The sequence below is a fragment of the Monoraphidium neglectum genome, assembly GCF_000611645.1.
Source record: "Monoraphidium neglectum strain SAG 48.87 unplaced genomic scaffold scaffold01730, whole genome shotgun sequence".
NCBI classification, from domain to species: domain Eukaryota; kingdom Viridiplantae; phylum Chlorophyta; class Chlorophyceae; order Sphaeropleales; family Selenastraceae; genus Monoraphidium; species Monoraphidium neglectum.
The window spans coordinates 1,282-12,812 of NW_014011898.1; the positions used below are offsets into that span (position 1 = coordinate 1,282).

The 11,531-nt window shown below is 65.1% G+C and overlaps 2 protein-coding genes across 2 annotated transcripts in view; one reads left to right on the forward strand and one right to left on the reverse strand.

Annotated features, from left to right (window-relative positions):
- MNEG_8844 (hypothetical protein) overlaps nucleotides 1-1,342 on the reverse strand; it is a gene marked incomplete at both ends in the record, with an annotated part of 2,273 nt that extends 931 nt beyond the window's left edge. The window contains 4 exons of the mRNA XM_014042683.1: nucleotides 21-174; nucleotides 354-530; nucleotides 836-933; nucleotides 1,202-1,342. Coding sequence (XP_013898137.1) covers nucleotides 21-174; nucleotides 354-530; nucleotides 836-933; nucleotides 1,202-1,342 — 570 coding nt within the window. The remainder of the gene's footprint in view (nucleotides 1-20; nucleotides 175-353; nucleotides 531-835; nucleotides 934-1,201) is intronic.
- Nucleotides 1,343-3,488: 2,146 nt separating this feature from the next.
- Nucleotides 3,489-10,828, forward strand: MNEG_8845 (hypothetical protein; the record flags this gene model as incomplete). The annotated part of the gene is made up of 14 exons (XM_014042684.1): nucleotides 3,489-3,698; nucleotides 4,618-4,830; nucleotides 5,144-5,272; nucleotides 5,669-5,731; nucleotides 5,873-5,974; nucleotides 6,199-6,416; nucleotides 6,684-7,365; nucleotides 7,647-7,732; nucleotides 8,003-8,105; nucleotides 8,360-8,941; nucleotides 9,132-9,188; nucleotides 9,569-9,703; nucleotides 10,512-10,598; nucleotides 10,766-10,828. Coding segments are annotated over 14 exons (2,730 nt in total), but the record flags the coding sequence as incomplete, so codon positions are not given.
- Between the last annotated feature and the right edge of the window lie 703 nt (nucleotides 10,829-11,531).

The window sequence follows — 11,531 nt, forward strand, 5'->3', positions numbered from 1 at the left end:
CGCATGTGCTGCGAGACCACCTGCGCGGCCAGCCGCTCGGCGGCCCTGCGGCCCACCGCAGAGACCGTCACGGCGCCCCCCAGCTTGACCGCCCCCGGCAGCAGCTCCTGCACGCTCAGGCGGATGGGCGCCAGCAGGCGCTCCGCCCATCCGGGGCGGCCCCTGCCCGCGGTACTGCGCGGAGCGAGGCCACGAGCGGGCGGGCGAGAACTCAGGCGGCAGACCCCGTGTCCCCTCTGCGGACGGCAATTCAGGCTTCAAGCACACGGCCTCCGCGCCGCAACAAGTCGAGCCCCAGATCCAGAGTCTGCCGCCGTCCACACCGCATCCCGCGGGACCCGCCCGCGGCTCACCCGCCCATGCCGTCGCCTTCGACGCCGCCCGCCGCCGCGGCCGCCCTGCCGGCTGCGGCGTCGCTTGCGCCCTGCGGCTGCCCGTCCACATACTCCTGGCAGTTTTGGAGGATGTGCAGGAACAGCTCTGTCTCCAGGTCTTCCGTTGACAAATTGCCGCTGCACTGCACACCCAGCCTGGGGGTGTGGGGCCGGCGGGGAGGCGGGGTGAGGGCCGCCGAGCGACGGGCGGCCTGTGGTGTCGCACACGGCAGCGGTCTGGCGCATGCACAGGGGACAGGCAGCGGCGCGAGTGCACGCGCGCAATCGTGGACGCCGCGGCTGCGACCTGTCTGAGTGAACCCCCACCAGGGCAGGCAGATGCGTCGTCCCCGCAGCAAAGGCGCGCAATGCTGCTGCAACCCCTCCCCCCCAAAACACACATACACACACACACGCACGCACGCATACACACGCACCCACACATGTGCGCGCGCCCACACCTGTCGCGAACGAGCAGCAGCGCCTCGCGGTACGAGGGCCACTTGCCGCGCAGCGTGGACGCGCTGTTGGCCGACAGGAAGCGGAAGCGGCTCTCAATCTGCGGGTCAACACAAGCGATGGGGATGCGGATGCGCGGAGCCCAACGAGGGCGGTTGTCATGGCGCGTGGGAGCGGCGGGTTCCGACGTCTACCTCTGGTGTAGGGGCAGCAGCGGGGGCCATCGCGATCACGTGTGCGTGTGCATGTGCACTTGCAAAGAGGCTCGCCGGGCCCCAGCCGCGTGCGGCGCCCCGCAGGGAATGCGTGCACCCCATGCAGCGCGCAGTGGCGTCAGCCGCGCCGCCTGCGCCGGCGGCCGCGCAGACCTTATGCATGACGCTGGCGCGGCCGCGCTGCTGCAGCGCCGCGGGCTCGTCCTGGGCGACGAGCGTCTTGACCACGGGGCTGAAGGGGCTGGGGCCAAACAGGATCGCATACAGCTGCTCTAGGTGGTCGTCGTCGCACATGTCCAAAACCTGTTTTACAAATGACAATGATACGCAGGCATGGGTAAAGCGATGGCATCGTGCTTGCGGCCTCACGCAGGCTAGTGCAGTAAGGGAGGGGCGCGAGGGCAGGGCTGCGCAGCGGCCAGAGGCGGGGCGGCGACGTCGCCTGGAGCCGGCCAGTGTCGCAAGCACTGGCTGAGCGCTGGTGAGGCGTCGCCGCTCGCACAACCAATGCGCCTGCTTATGATAATGCCCCTGCGCGGCGCGCAGCGTGTGCACCTGCCAGAGCTCCTGATCGACGTCCAGCGCAGACACAGGCTGTGTGAGAGCGAGCTCCAGGCTGCTTGAGCCGCGGCGTGTCGCACGCCTCGCCGCAGGGCTTGTATCCCTGCCGCCCACTCCGGTGCGGACGCACATTCGATCGTGGGCCACCAGTCGCGCAAAGCTGATCCCATTGCCGTGACGGGACGCTGCCTGTCGCGAACGGGGTGCTGCCATGAACGACTCTCTCCGCAAGCCGCCCCGAGCACAGGGCGCGCGAGCGAGCAGCATCGCAGTGACTTAAGGGACCCTTTGTCGCACCACTGCCGAGTGACAGTGCCGATCGGCGGAGGGATGCAGAGATCGTTGCAGTGGCACAGCGACCCGAAGACCGTGACAGTGTAATGCGCACGACTAATGTATTGGAACGTGAACAGAGCCAAGCCCTAATGCGAGGCTCGTGGCGGTTGGAACTGCTGTGCCCGGGACACAACCACCATCGGTGGGGCTTCTGAACTTCAACACATTGTAAGCAAAATGTGGCTGAGCGCTGATGACCGCGGGCTTGGCGCAGCCAGGAGGCATGGCGGCGACGGCGCCTTCGGCGGAAAAAAGTTGACCTGCCCTGCTTGCGCATGGCTGATCACGGGCAGTGAAATGACGACGTTTTTTCTGGTGTACTCGTTTGTTATTCTAGATTATTTGGTCTTTTTGGAATCGCAGATGACCAAGCTGCATTTTTTCAAGAACTTGAAGCCGGCAATGCAGCAGTTGCTGCGCGCTCCACGACAACCTCCTTGCGAGGTCACCCCACCAGACCTTGCCTGGTTGTTCGCCGCGGCATACTGTACCAACACAGCCTGCAACGCAGCTTGAGCTGCATTGATTTTCAATAATGGCGCCTCGCACATTGCCACTTCCTGCACCCAGGGCACCAGCCGTGGCCGCGGCGCGCCTGCCCATCATATTGGTGACTTCAACGATGGTGGCCGCATGGCTCGCTCGCAGCACAGATGCCCGGCTCCTGCTAGCGAGAGGTGCGGCATGCGGGAGCCCTCTGCTCCTAAGCATACATGCGGGGTGCATGGCAATACCACATGGCTCTTCAACAGTTGCTGAGGGAGTCGCCACCTTCTGCTGTCGATGGCCTCTGTTGCGCCAAATGCTGCATGTGTACGCACAATGAGCCCGTTGCCTCAGCTAAACAACCCCCCAAAAGTATACATCTTGTCTCAACCTTGACAAAAAGGGGACCTGGTAGTGCAAGAGAAGGTCACGACCGACCTGAACGGCGGTGTCCCGCCGCTGGGCGAGCGCCTGGACGCGTGGGACGAGCTGGCAGGCGCACGGCGCGATGCAGTCGCTGCAGAGGCGCGGTGCAAGGTGTGTGCATGCATCCGCAACAGGGGTATGAGGCAGACAGGAAATGACTTGGTACAGTAGGGCCGAAGAGTGAAGAAGCAGCAGGTCCAGGCCCGTACAAGCAAGCTCCGGCGATTGTAATCGACCTTGGTGCCGCGGCCGCGGCAGGTTGTGTGCGTGATTACAATGCGTTTGGGATGCATGGCTGCAGGCCCCAGGTCGGCAGTCCTCTTCCATACCCTCATTGCTGTGCGAGCCAGCTGCTGCTGTGCTTGCCACGCTGCTCACCAAAACACTGCATTCCCTGCTCACCTATTCCCCTGCCCACCCCCCCGCACACAAATGTGCTCCCAGGTGGCCAGGTACAAGGCCGGCCAAGTCAAAGGGGACCCAAACGTGACGCCGCCGCGCGAGTGCCTCGACCCGCGGATCACCGCCTTCCCGGAAGACAAGCAAGACAACGGCCCGCCCGAGTCGGTGCCGTGCAACGTAACCCCCTGGGGTTACCTCATCGGGCTGCTGTACCAGGGGGCGTACTGCGATGTCCTGCCAGAAGCTGCCGGCGGCGACAGTGGTGGTGGTGGTGGTGGTGGTGATGGTGGCGGCGGCGGCGGCGGGGGCGGCGGCGGCGGCGGCGGCGGCGGCGGCGGCGATGGTGTTGGTGGTGGTGGTGGTGCTGCTGGTGCTGCTGATGGTGCTGGTGCTGGTGCTGGTGCTGGTGGTGGAGGTGACGCGGGGGGCGGCAGCGCAGGTCGGTGACAGCGGCGGCGGCGGCGGCGGACGCAGACGGGGTGGCGCCGCGCGAGTTGCTGGCGCAATACGCCGCGCTGGGGCTGCCGGCAGCGGCAGCCGCAGTGCCGGAGGCGGTGCGGGGGGTGCAAGCAGAAGCAACTCTGGCGGCAGCCGTGGCGGTGGGGGTGGCGGTAGCGGCGCCTGAAGGGGGTACGCTTCCCGGCACGGCAGCCAGAGTGGACAGACTTGTAATGACGACAGAGTGCAGTTGCCAGGTAGCCTGAAAGATATTCCCAGCTGCTTTATGCCATCAGCGATGTCAGCAGCAAATGCCCTGCCCTGTTGCCAGACCACCGACAGTTGGACTTCAAGCATGCGATCATCAACATTTCACAGCTGATCACGAGGTGGACCTTCTGGGGTTTGAGCAAGGCGCCTCCACACAAACCAGCCCCAGTGCTCCTGGCCATTGAATGTCATGACTTATTGATCAAGCGACGGCCTGGCAGCAACAGTCAAACATCAGATCAAATCACACTTCTTTGCCACATGTTCAGTGCAGCTGTGGTACACCAGAACTTTGAAATTGTTCGGATCTGAGATAATCGTAAAGCCATCAATACATGGTCAAACCGGCATAACTCGCGGGCTGTCCGCGTGTCCCCGCGTTTCGGGTCGGTAGCATGCGTTTCTGCGGTCGTAAAGATGTGTCTCATTCTCTTGGACCGGCAGTGGGGATCGCGGCGCCCCTTATGTTCCGCACACGGCCGCGCGCACTGCCGCGCCTGATGCGCCGGCCCTGGCAACGCATCAGCGATGTACGCAGCACGCGCGACGGCTCAGAGGCACCAACGCAAGAGTCCAGTTCAGCCACCGAGCCCCCGCAGCGGCAGCGCTCGCCGCAGACGCAGACGCCGCCACCGTCGGCGCCGCCGCAGGGCCCCGCCGCCGCCGGCGCGCGGCTTGCCGCCCGCGCGAGGGCCCTGGCGCTGCGGCTTTGGGAGGCGTCGCTCCGCTGCCACAACTCCCTGCTGTACCGCTACTACAACTCGCGCTCCCCGGCCACCGACCTGCGGCTGTTTGCGTTCGCGTACGCGGGCGTCATGCTGTTGCTTGCGGCGGCGCAGCACTACGCCCTGGACGACCCAGGGGTGCCCTTCTGGGCAGACCTCTATAAGGCAAGCCATAGAGGGGCGCGCGCTTTTAGGTGGTCACTAATGCCGGAGCAGCTGGCCAGAGTCTTGACCCGCCGGCTGTGCCTGTGCTGCTGCGCCTTGCTTTTGGGCAACTCGCATTTTCGCAACCCACAGTATGCAAATGCAGCAGCATGGCGGGCTGCTGCACACCCTGGAGCCTGCACATGCGTCGCGCGCGTGTAGGGCATGCATGTGTCCGCATGCAAACCCCCGTCTCCACCCAAGCACGCCCCATGCGTGCCGTGCTGGTTATGCGTGCAAACCGCAGATCGCACGGTACAACTTTGGAGAAGACTTCCCCGGCGACGGGGCGCCGCCGTTTGCGCGCCTGGTGGCCGTGCTCACCGCGCTCACCGGGCTCCTGGGCTTTGCATTGATACTGGCCCTGGTAGAGCAGGTGAGCGGCGGCGGCCGCATGGGCGGGTGCGCTCATGCTCAACCCCCCGTGCGACGAGTGGGGAGGCCTAGGTCCTGCGCTTGCCACCCACCCGCTGGACATGGACGCCGCTGGGCATGGCACGTGCTGGCACTGGGACCAGGCAGCCGACAACCCCAAACGGCCACCCAAGTTAACCGTCACCAAGCAGCCCTGGCTGCCACACGATCCCCGAGCAGTCTGTGCCTAAGCCCTGCGCTCGCGTGCCATCGCGTGTGAGCCTCGTGTCACTCGTCTCGGCCAGCCGCCTCTGTCAGGGGCTTCAAAAAGCCGCATTCACGCCATGTGACTCTGGGGAACTGCCGCATTCAAGTTGCTGCCACACCCGCTGCGACGGGCACATGTCGGCCTGCCCAGGTGGTTCTCGAAGGCCTGGACACCAACGTCAAGCGGGGCCGCGGCGTGGTGGAGCACGGCCACGTGAGACGCGCCGCCCGCCCTGCTCCCCGCCGCCTGCTGGGGGGATCAATTCGGATGTGTCATCGCCGACCAACAGTTCCTTTTGTTTGCAACCAAAGGCAGCCTATCACAATCACAACCGCGTCCCCAATCGCTGACCAGATCCTGATCCTGAGTTGGTGCACCAGCCAGCGCGACCTGGAGGTGGTGCGCAAGGTGCTGGCGCAGGCCTGCCTCGCCTTCCGGCCAGAGGGCGGCACCACGGTGCGGCGGGAAACACGAAGTCGCTCTTGATCGGAGAGGTTTCATGCAGTGCGGCGGAATGTGTAATGCCTTGGCTTCGTGCACACCACTCTAGATTACACGCACGCATATGAACACACACACACACACACACGCAAAAGCCAAACACACACACACATGCCCGGGCACATGCACTTGCAAACACACATACACGCACGTGCACGTGCCCACGCACACCTCCCAAGGTTGTTGTCATGAGCCAGCGCTCCAAGCTGGAGATGGAGTCCCTGGCGGCCCGCGACATCCCCCCCTCCGCCCGCCATGGCACCAAGATCGTATTCCGCCAGGGCAGCCCCCTCGTCCCCGGGGACCTGGCCCTGGTGTCGGCCCACACGGCGCGCGCGACGCTCATCATCAGCGACCAGAGCCGCAGCGCGGCCGAGGCGGACGCGCAGTCGGTCAGGTGCGGCGCGCTTCTTTCCTGTGCTTCGTTCTGCCGCTTTCGCGGCGAGCGCCCAGGTCGTGTTCCGCGCAGCACGCACCCCCAGGGCCTGTGGTAGAGCAGATAGACACCATCCCGTTGCCACGCCTGCGGCATGAGCCCCGCTCCCGCGACAGGCTTGCCGAGCGCGGTGTGCACACCAAAAACACTGTATGTGTGTGGGTGCGAGCTGAAGCAGGCCCGCAGACTAAGACTGCCACACCCTGTCACAATCCATGCGTTCTGAAGGGCGGCCATCCTGGTTGATGAGCTCGACGACGCATACCTCTACAACCGTGCCTCCGGTGATAGCAGCTTTTCCCACCTTCACATCCCCGGCGGCGGCGCCACCGCCGCCGCCGAGACTCTGGCCAGCAACGGCGGCGCGCACGGCACCAGCCACCTCGCCACTCTCGGGTCCGTTGTCGCGAGCGTCGCGGCGTCCCCTGCGTCGGGAAACAGCGGTGCGGGGAGCTACGACGGCGGCAGCAGCAGGAGCAGCAGTGGCGGCGGCGGCGGGAGCAGCGGAAGCAGCTGCAGCGGCGGAAGCACGGGTGGCCTTGACACGACGGAGGCGACGCTGGACGATGTCGGCTCAGGGGCAAGCCAGGCAATGTGGCGGAAGCACAGCAATGAGGGAGACCGGATGGCTCACGAGCTGCGGGAATCGCTGATGCAGGAGCAGCGGGAGCAGGAGCAGGAGGAGGACCGCGAGCAGGAGCGGGAGCGGCCAGAGGAGGACGACGGGGCGCCAGGAGTGGGGACAGGGGCGCGCGCGGCGTGCGCGTGGGCGGCGGGGCTGGGGGGCTGCGGCGAGCAGGAGCGTCACATTGTGGTTGAGATCAAGACGGCCAACGCGCTGCCGCTGGTGAAGTATGCGTGCTCTGACCGGGTGTCGGCGCTGCCAACGGGGCCGATCAACGCGCAACGGGTGGGTTTGGGCGGCGTGGGAGGGACGCGCGGGTGGAGGGCAGGGCGAACGCATGCAGCTGCCTGTCCGGGTGAAATTTCACGACAGATACAGCTGTTTGTATGCCTGCAATTACCACCCGTGATGCCGACGGAATATGTGACATGATAGATCACATGCACGCAGCTGCCAGGAAGCCAGCAGCACAAGGCAGCACACCAGCGCCGGCGAACCCAACCGCCCCACCTCGCCAACTCGACTATGTTCAACCCCCACCTGGGGCCGTGCTCACCGCCTGGCAGATGGCCCAGCTGGTGAAGCGTCCCTTTGCGTCGATGGTGAGCCAGCAGCTGGTCAACTTTGGGTCGGCGATGAGCGCCTACGCCCAGTGCTACCCGGATCTGGAGGGCACGAGGCGAGTGCCAGCGCAGGCGCCGCGCGGTGGTGGGCGCTCGCCTACTTGCACATGCAAAACGGGCGGCGAAGGGGTTGGCTGCCGCGTCGGCGGCTGACCGCACACACAGGAAGGAGTTGGCGACGGCTGCCAGGAAACGCTCTCAGAGGCGAGCAGCCCTTGGACAAGCCCCAATCAGCAGCCCGCCTTCCCTCGTCCCTGCCACTGCAACACACCCCGCCGCGCCGCGCCGTATGCTGCCAGGTTTGGGGACTGCGCGTTCCGCTTCCCGGACGGCATCGTGCTGGGCGTGGTCAACCGGGACATCGGCGGCCAGGCGCTCATGGCGCCGCCCGTCGAGTACATCGTGCGTGAGGACGGCTGGGTTGCATGCTCAAATGCACCGTGCCCCGATTACGTTACAACCCCTGCCTGTTGACGCGACACAGGCGCGTGCGCTTGATTATTGTCGATTTCTTTGAGACAACTGCTTACATGGTCCTGACCCCACCACGCACATTCGGAGTTGTGGCTGAGTGACTGCCCCACCACAAGCGCGCCAGTGGCTTGTCGTAACAGCCAGGCCGGAAAGCTGCAACCACCCCACCATCCAATGCGCAGGTGCAGCCAGGCGACAGCCTGGTCATCTGCCGCCCCTCCACAGTCAGCTCCTCAGACTTCCGGCCCCTCAGGCGCGCCCCACCGCCAGAGCAGCTCCACGGCGCCGCGCTTGTCGCTGCCGCGTCTGCACTGATGGGCACGCAGCCCCGAAACGTCGACCGTGGCGCCGCCGCTGACGTGGGCGTCGTCGTCTGCACCAACCCTTCCGGCGCCTGCGACGGCAAGGGCTGCGGCGCAGGCGGCGGGTGCCGGTTCGAGGGGGGCGACGCGGCCGACGTTGGCTGCGACGTCACCCTCAGCGACGAGTGCTGCGGCCCGCACGGCTGCACGGGCAGCTGCAAGAACTTTGCACGACGTGCAAAGTGGTCGCGGCAGAGGGCGACGGCGCTCGCGACGGAGCTGCAGCACCATCACAAACACAAGCAGCAGCAAGGGCCGCAACAGCTGCAGCAGCAGCAACAGCAGCAGCAGGGGCAGCAGTACCGTCATGGGGGGAGCATGCACCTGCCACTCGCAGGGGAGGGTGATGGACTGTTTGACCTTCAGGACGCCGCCCTGCTGGTGCCCACAGAGTACCTGGAGGTGCGCCGCCGCCGCCCCTCCTCTTGGGGAAAAGAAGGCCAGCGGGGGGCTGCGCAAGTCGTGGTCCGTCGCGGTGGCGGCCGGGAGATGAGCACAGCAGCCCCATTTACGTAGAAGAGAGGGCAGGCCTCGAGCCAGTGCCTGTCGCAGCGTCGGTGTCCTTCACCATACCAATCGTGGCCGGCCGCAGGTGGATGACGAGCCAGAAGACGTCCTTGTGGCCGGCTGGGGGGCAGAGAATGTGATGGTGCGCAGATGTGCGCACGGCCACCACATCGGAGCCAACCTGGCCCTGCGTCCAGGTGGCTCTGGAGCCTTTTATGCGTAGCACGTTGCGCGTGCGCCGCCAGGTTGCAGCCTAGAGCAGGGTCAGTCCAGGGGGGCCTGCGAAAGTTCAGCGCTGCCCTCAGCCTTGCAGCGCTCCAGCAGCACACTGCACGCGTGTCGGGAACGCAGCCGGGCCCGAACCCAGCCCGTCCCGCAATGGAAGTTTACTCCCACCTGCGGCGTCGCGTCTGCAAGTTATCAATTGACAGACACACCAGGTTAAAAACGCAATCAATAAAGGTGGCTACCTGACAATGGGCTTTGTTTCGTCCCCTGCCTTGTATGTACCTGGTGCTGCAGGAGAACCTGCTGCGGGAGCTGGACAGTGGCTTCAGCGCCCTGCCCGAGGGCAGTTCCGTCACGTTTGTCAACGCCTTCCCGGCGGAGGACACCCTGGCGCGCGTGCTCAACCACGGGCCCGTTGAGAACATACGGGTGAGGGGGCGGGGCGCACACTCGGCGGCTGGTTGGGTCGGGCGCTGCGCGCAGCGCTCTGCGCCTTGGGCTGTACCGCCTTCTAGATGTGGGCGGCGGATTCTGCGGCGCAAGGGGCTGCAGCTGCCGTTTTGGCAAGCAGAATGGCAGGCAGAACATCTGAAATTAACCAGCATGCACCTTGGACTTGAGGGGCAGTGCTTCGACTCTACGCGCACGTCCCCCTTACCACCACCACCAGGTGTCTCACGTGCAGGCGGACCCGTTGCAGAGGGCTCAGCTGACCGACAAGCTTGACATGGCCGCCTTCAGGCGAGCGCTCCGCCCACCACCAATTGCAGAACCCTCCTCACGGCCACACACGCGCGCACATGTGCAAGCATCCATGTGTGGCCTGTCTGCATGCAGCACAGCACCTTTCTGAGAACGGCAGCTGCCGGCAGTCACTTAGTGTCCTGACATTTTATCACACCATTGTCCAAAACCTTCAGGTGTGCCGTGGTGGTCTGCGACCACTCCTGGCTGGTGAGCAGGGGGGTGGGGCAGCCAGGAGCCACGAGCAGGGGGGCACAGCAGGTCTCCAACTATCCAGACGATGGGTAGTGACGGCTGTGGGGCAAGGAGCGTGTTTCAGCCTTACCTGCCAGCCACTTGCCTGGGTCTGGAAGCAGCCTGGACAAACACGAGGAACACCGTATTGCAAAAGCATACACACCACCTTGCTGCTGGTTGTGTTTGGAGCTGAGCCCCTTGGTGGCAACATCTGCAACCCTAATGAGCAGCAACCGATCACGGCCATCCTCTGCAGGACCCCGACCGCGATGACTCCAACGGCCTGGCGCAAGTCGATGGGCCCTCGGTGCTGCGCATCGACAGCCTCATCATGACGGTGCAGGTCTGCAAGAGGGGCGGGAGATGGGCACAGCGGATGGCGCGGTTGGCATACACAGATGCATGCGTGCGAGGGCAGCTGGACTAAAGAAAATCTCTGAGAAAGCTCTCATTCACCTCCTTGCCTCTCTTCCACCCACGCCCACCGTGCCCGCTGCTGTATTCCCCCAGCTCAACATCCGCAAGCTGCTGGAGGATAGCAGGCTGCCTCCGATAAACGTCATCTGCCAAAAGGTGGGGCTCGCCGTATGACGTTTCTGTTTTCAAAGGTCAAGGTCAAGCAGGCGAGGCCGTGCCTGGAGTCAAGAGTGGCTCGGTTGGGCAGTCCGCTCGTGCCAGCCTGTTCCCCTCTGGGACGCGGCGCAGCCCGCCGCCCAGCCGCTTTGACAGGCAGGCTGCGACACGCGCGCTGCAGCATGCATGGCCTCAAGCTGTGCACGCCAAGGAGTTGCACCACGCGCCGAGCCCCCCTCTGGGCAGATCGCCCTACTGCTTCTTTGATGAGTAGCTCTTTGCGTGGCCCCGTCCTGCCCCCATCACCTCCACCTGATCTTCAGGTCGGGACTGAGGGCCTCACGCGTTTTGAAGACAGGTGAGATCATCTTAAGCAACTCGTGAGAACTGTGAGCCGTTGGCCCCCGGGGCCGGCGGTGCGCCGGCCCTCACGAGGCCACAGGCGCCGCCGCAAAACTCCCATTGCTGCACCTTCCTCTCATTACGGCCAAGCGCCGGCACCTTCACCCGCCCACTGTCGCCCCCTTGCGCTTGCAGGCAGCGCCTGCCCCTGGGCATATCCGTCAACTTCAACAGCTTTGCGGCCAAGCTGCTCACCACAGTGGCGTTCAGCCCCACGATGCTGCAGCCGGTGATCCGCCTGGGGTCCGAGGCGCAGCTGCACATCGTCGACTCGTCGTGCCTCGCTCGGTGGGCGGGGCGG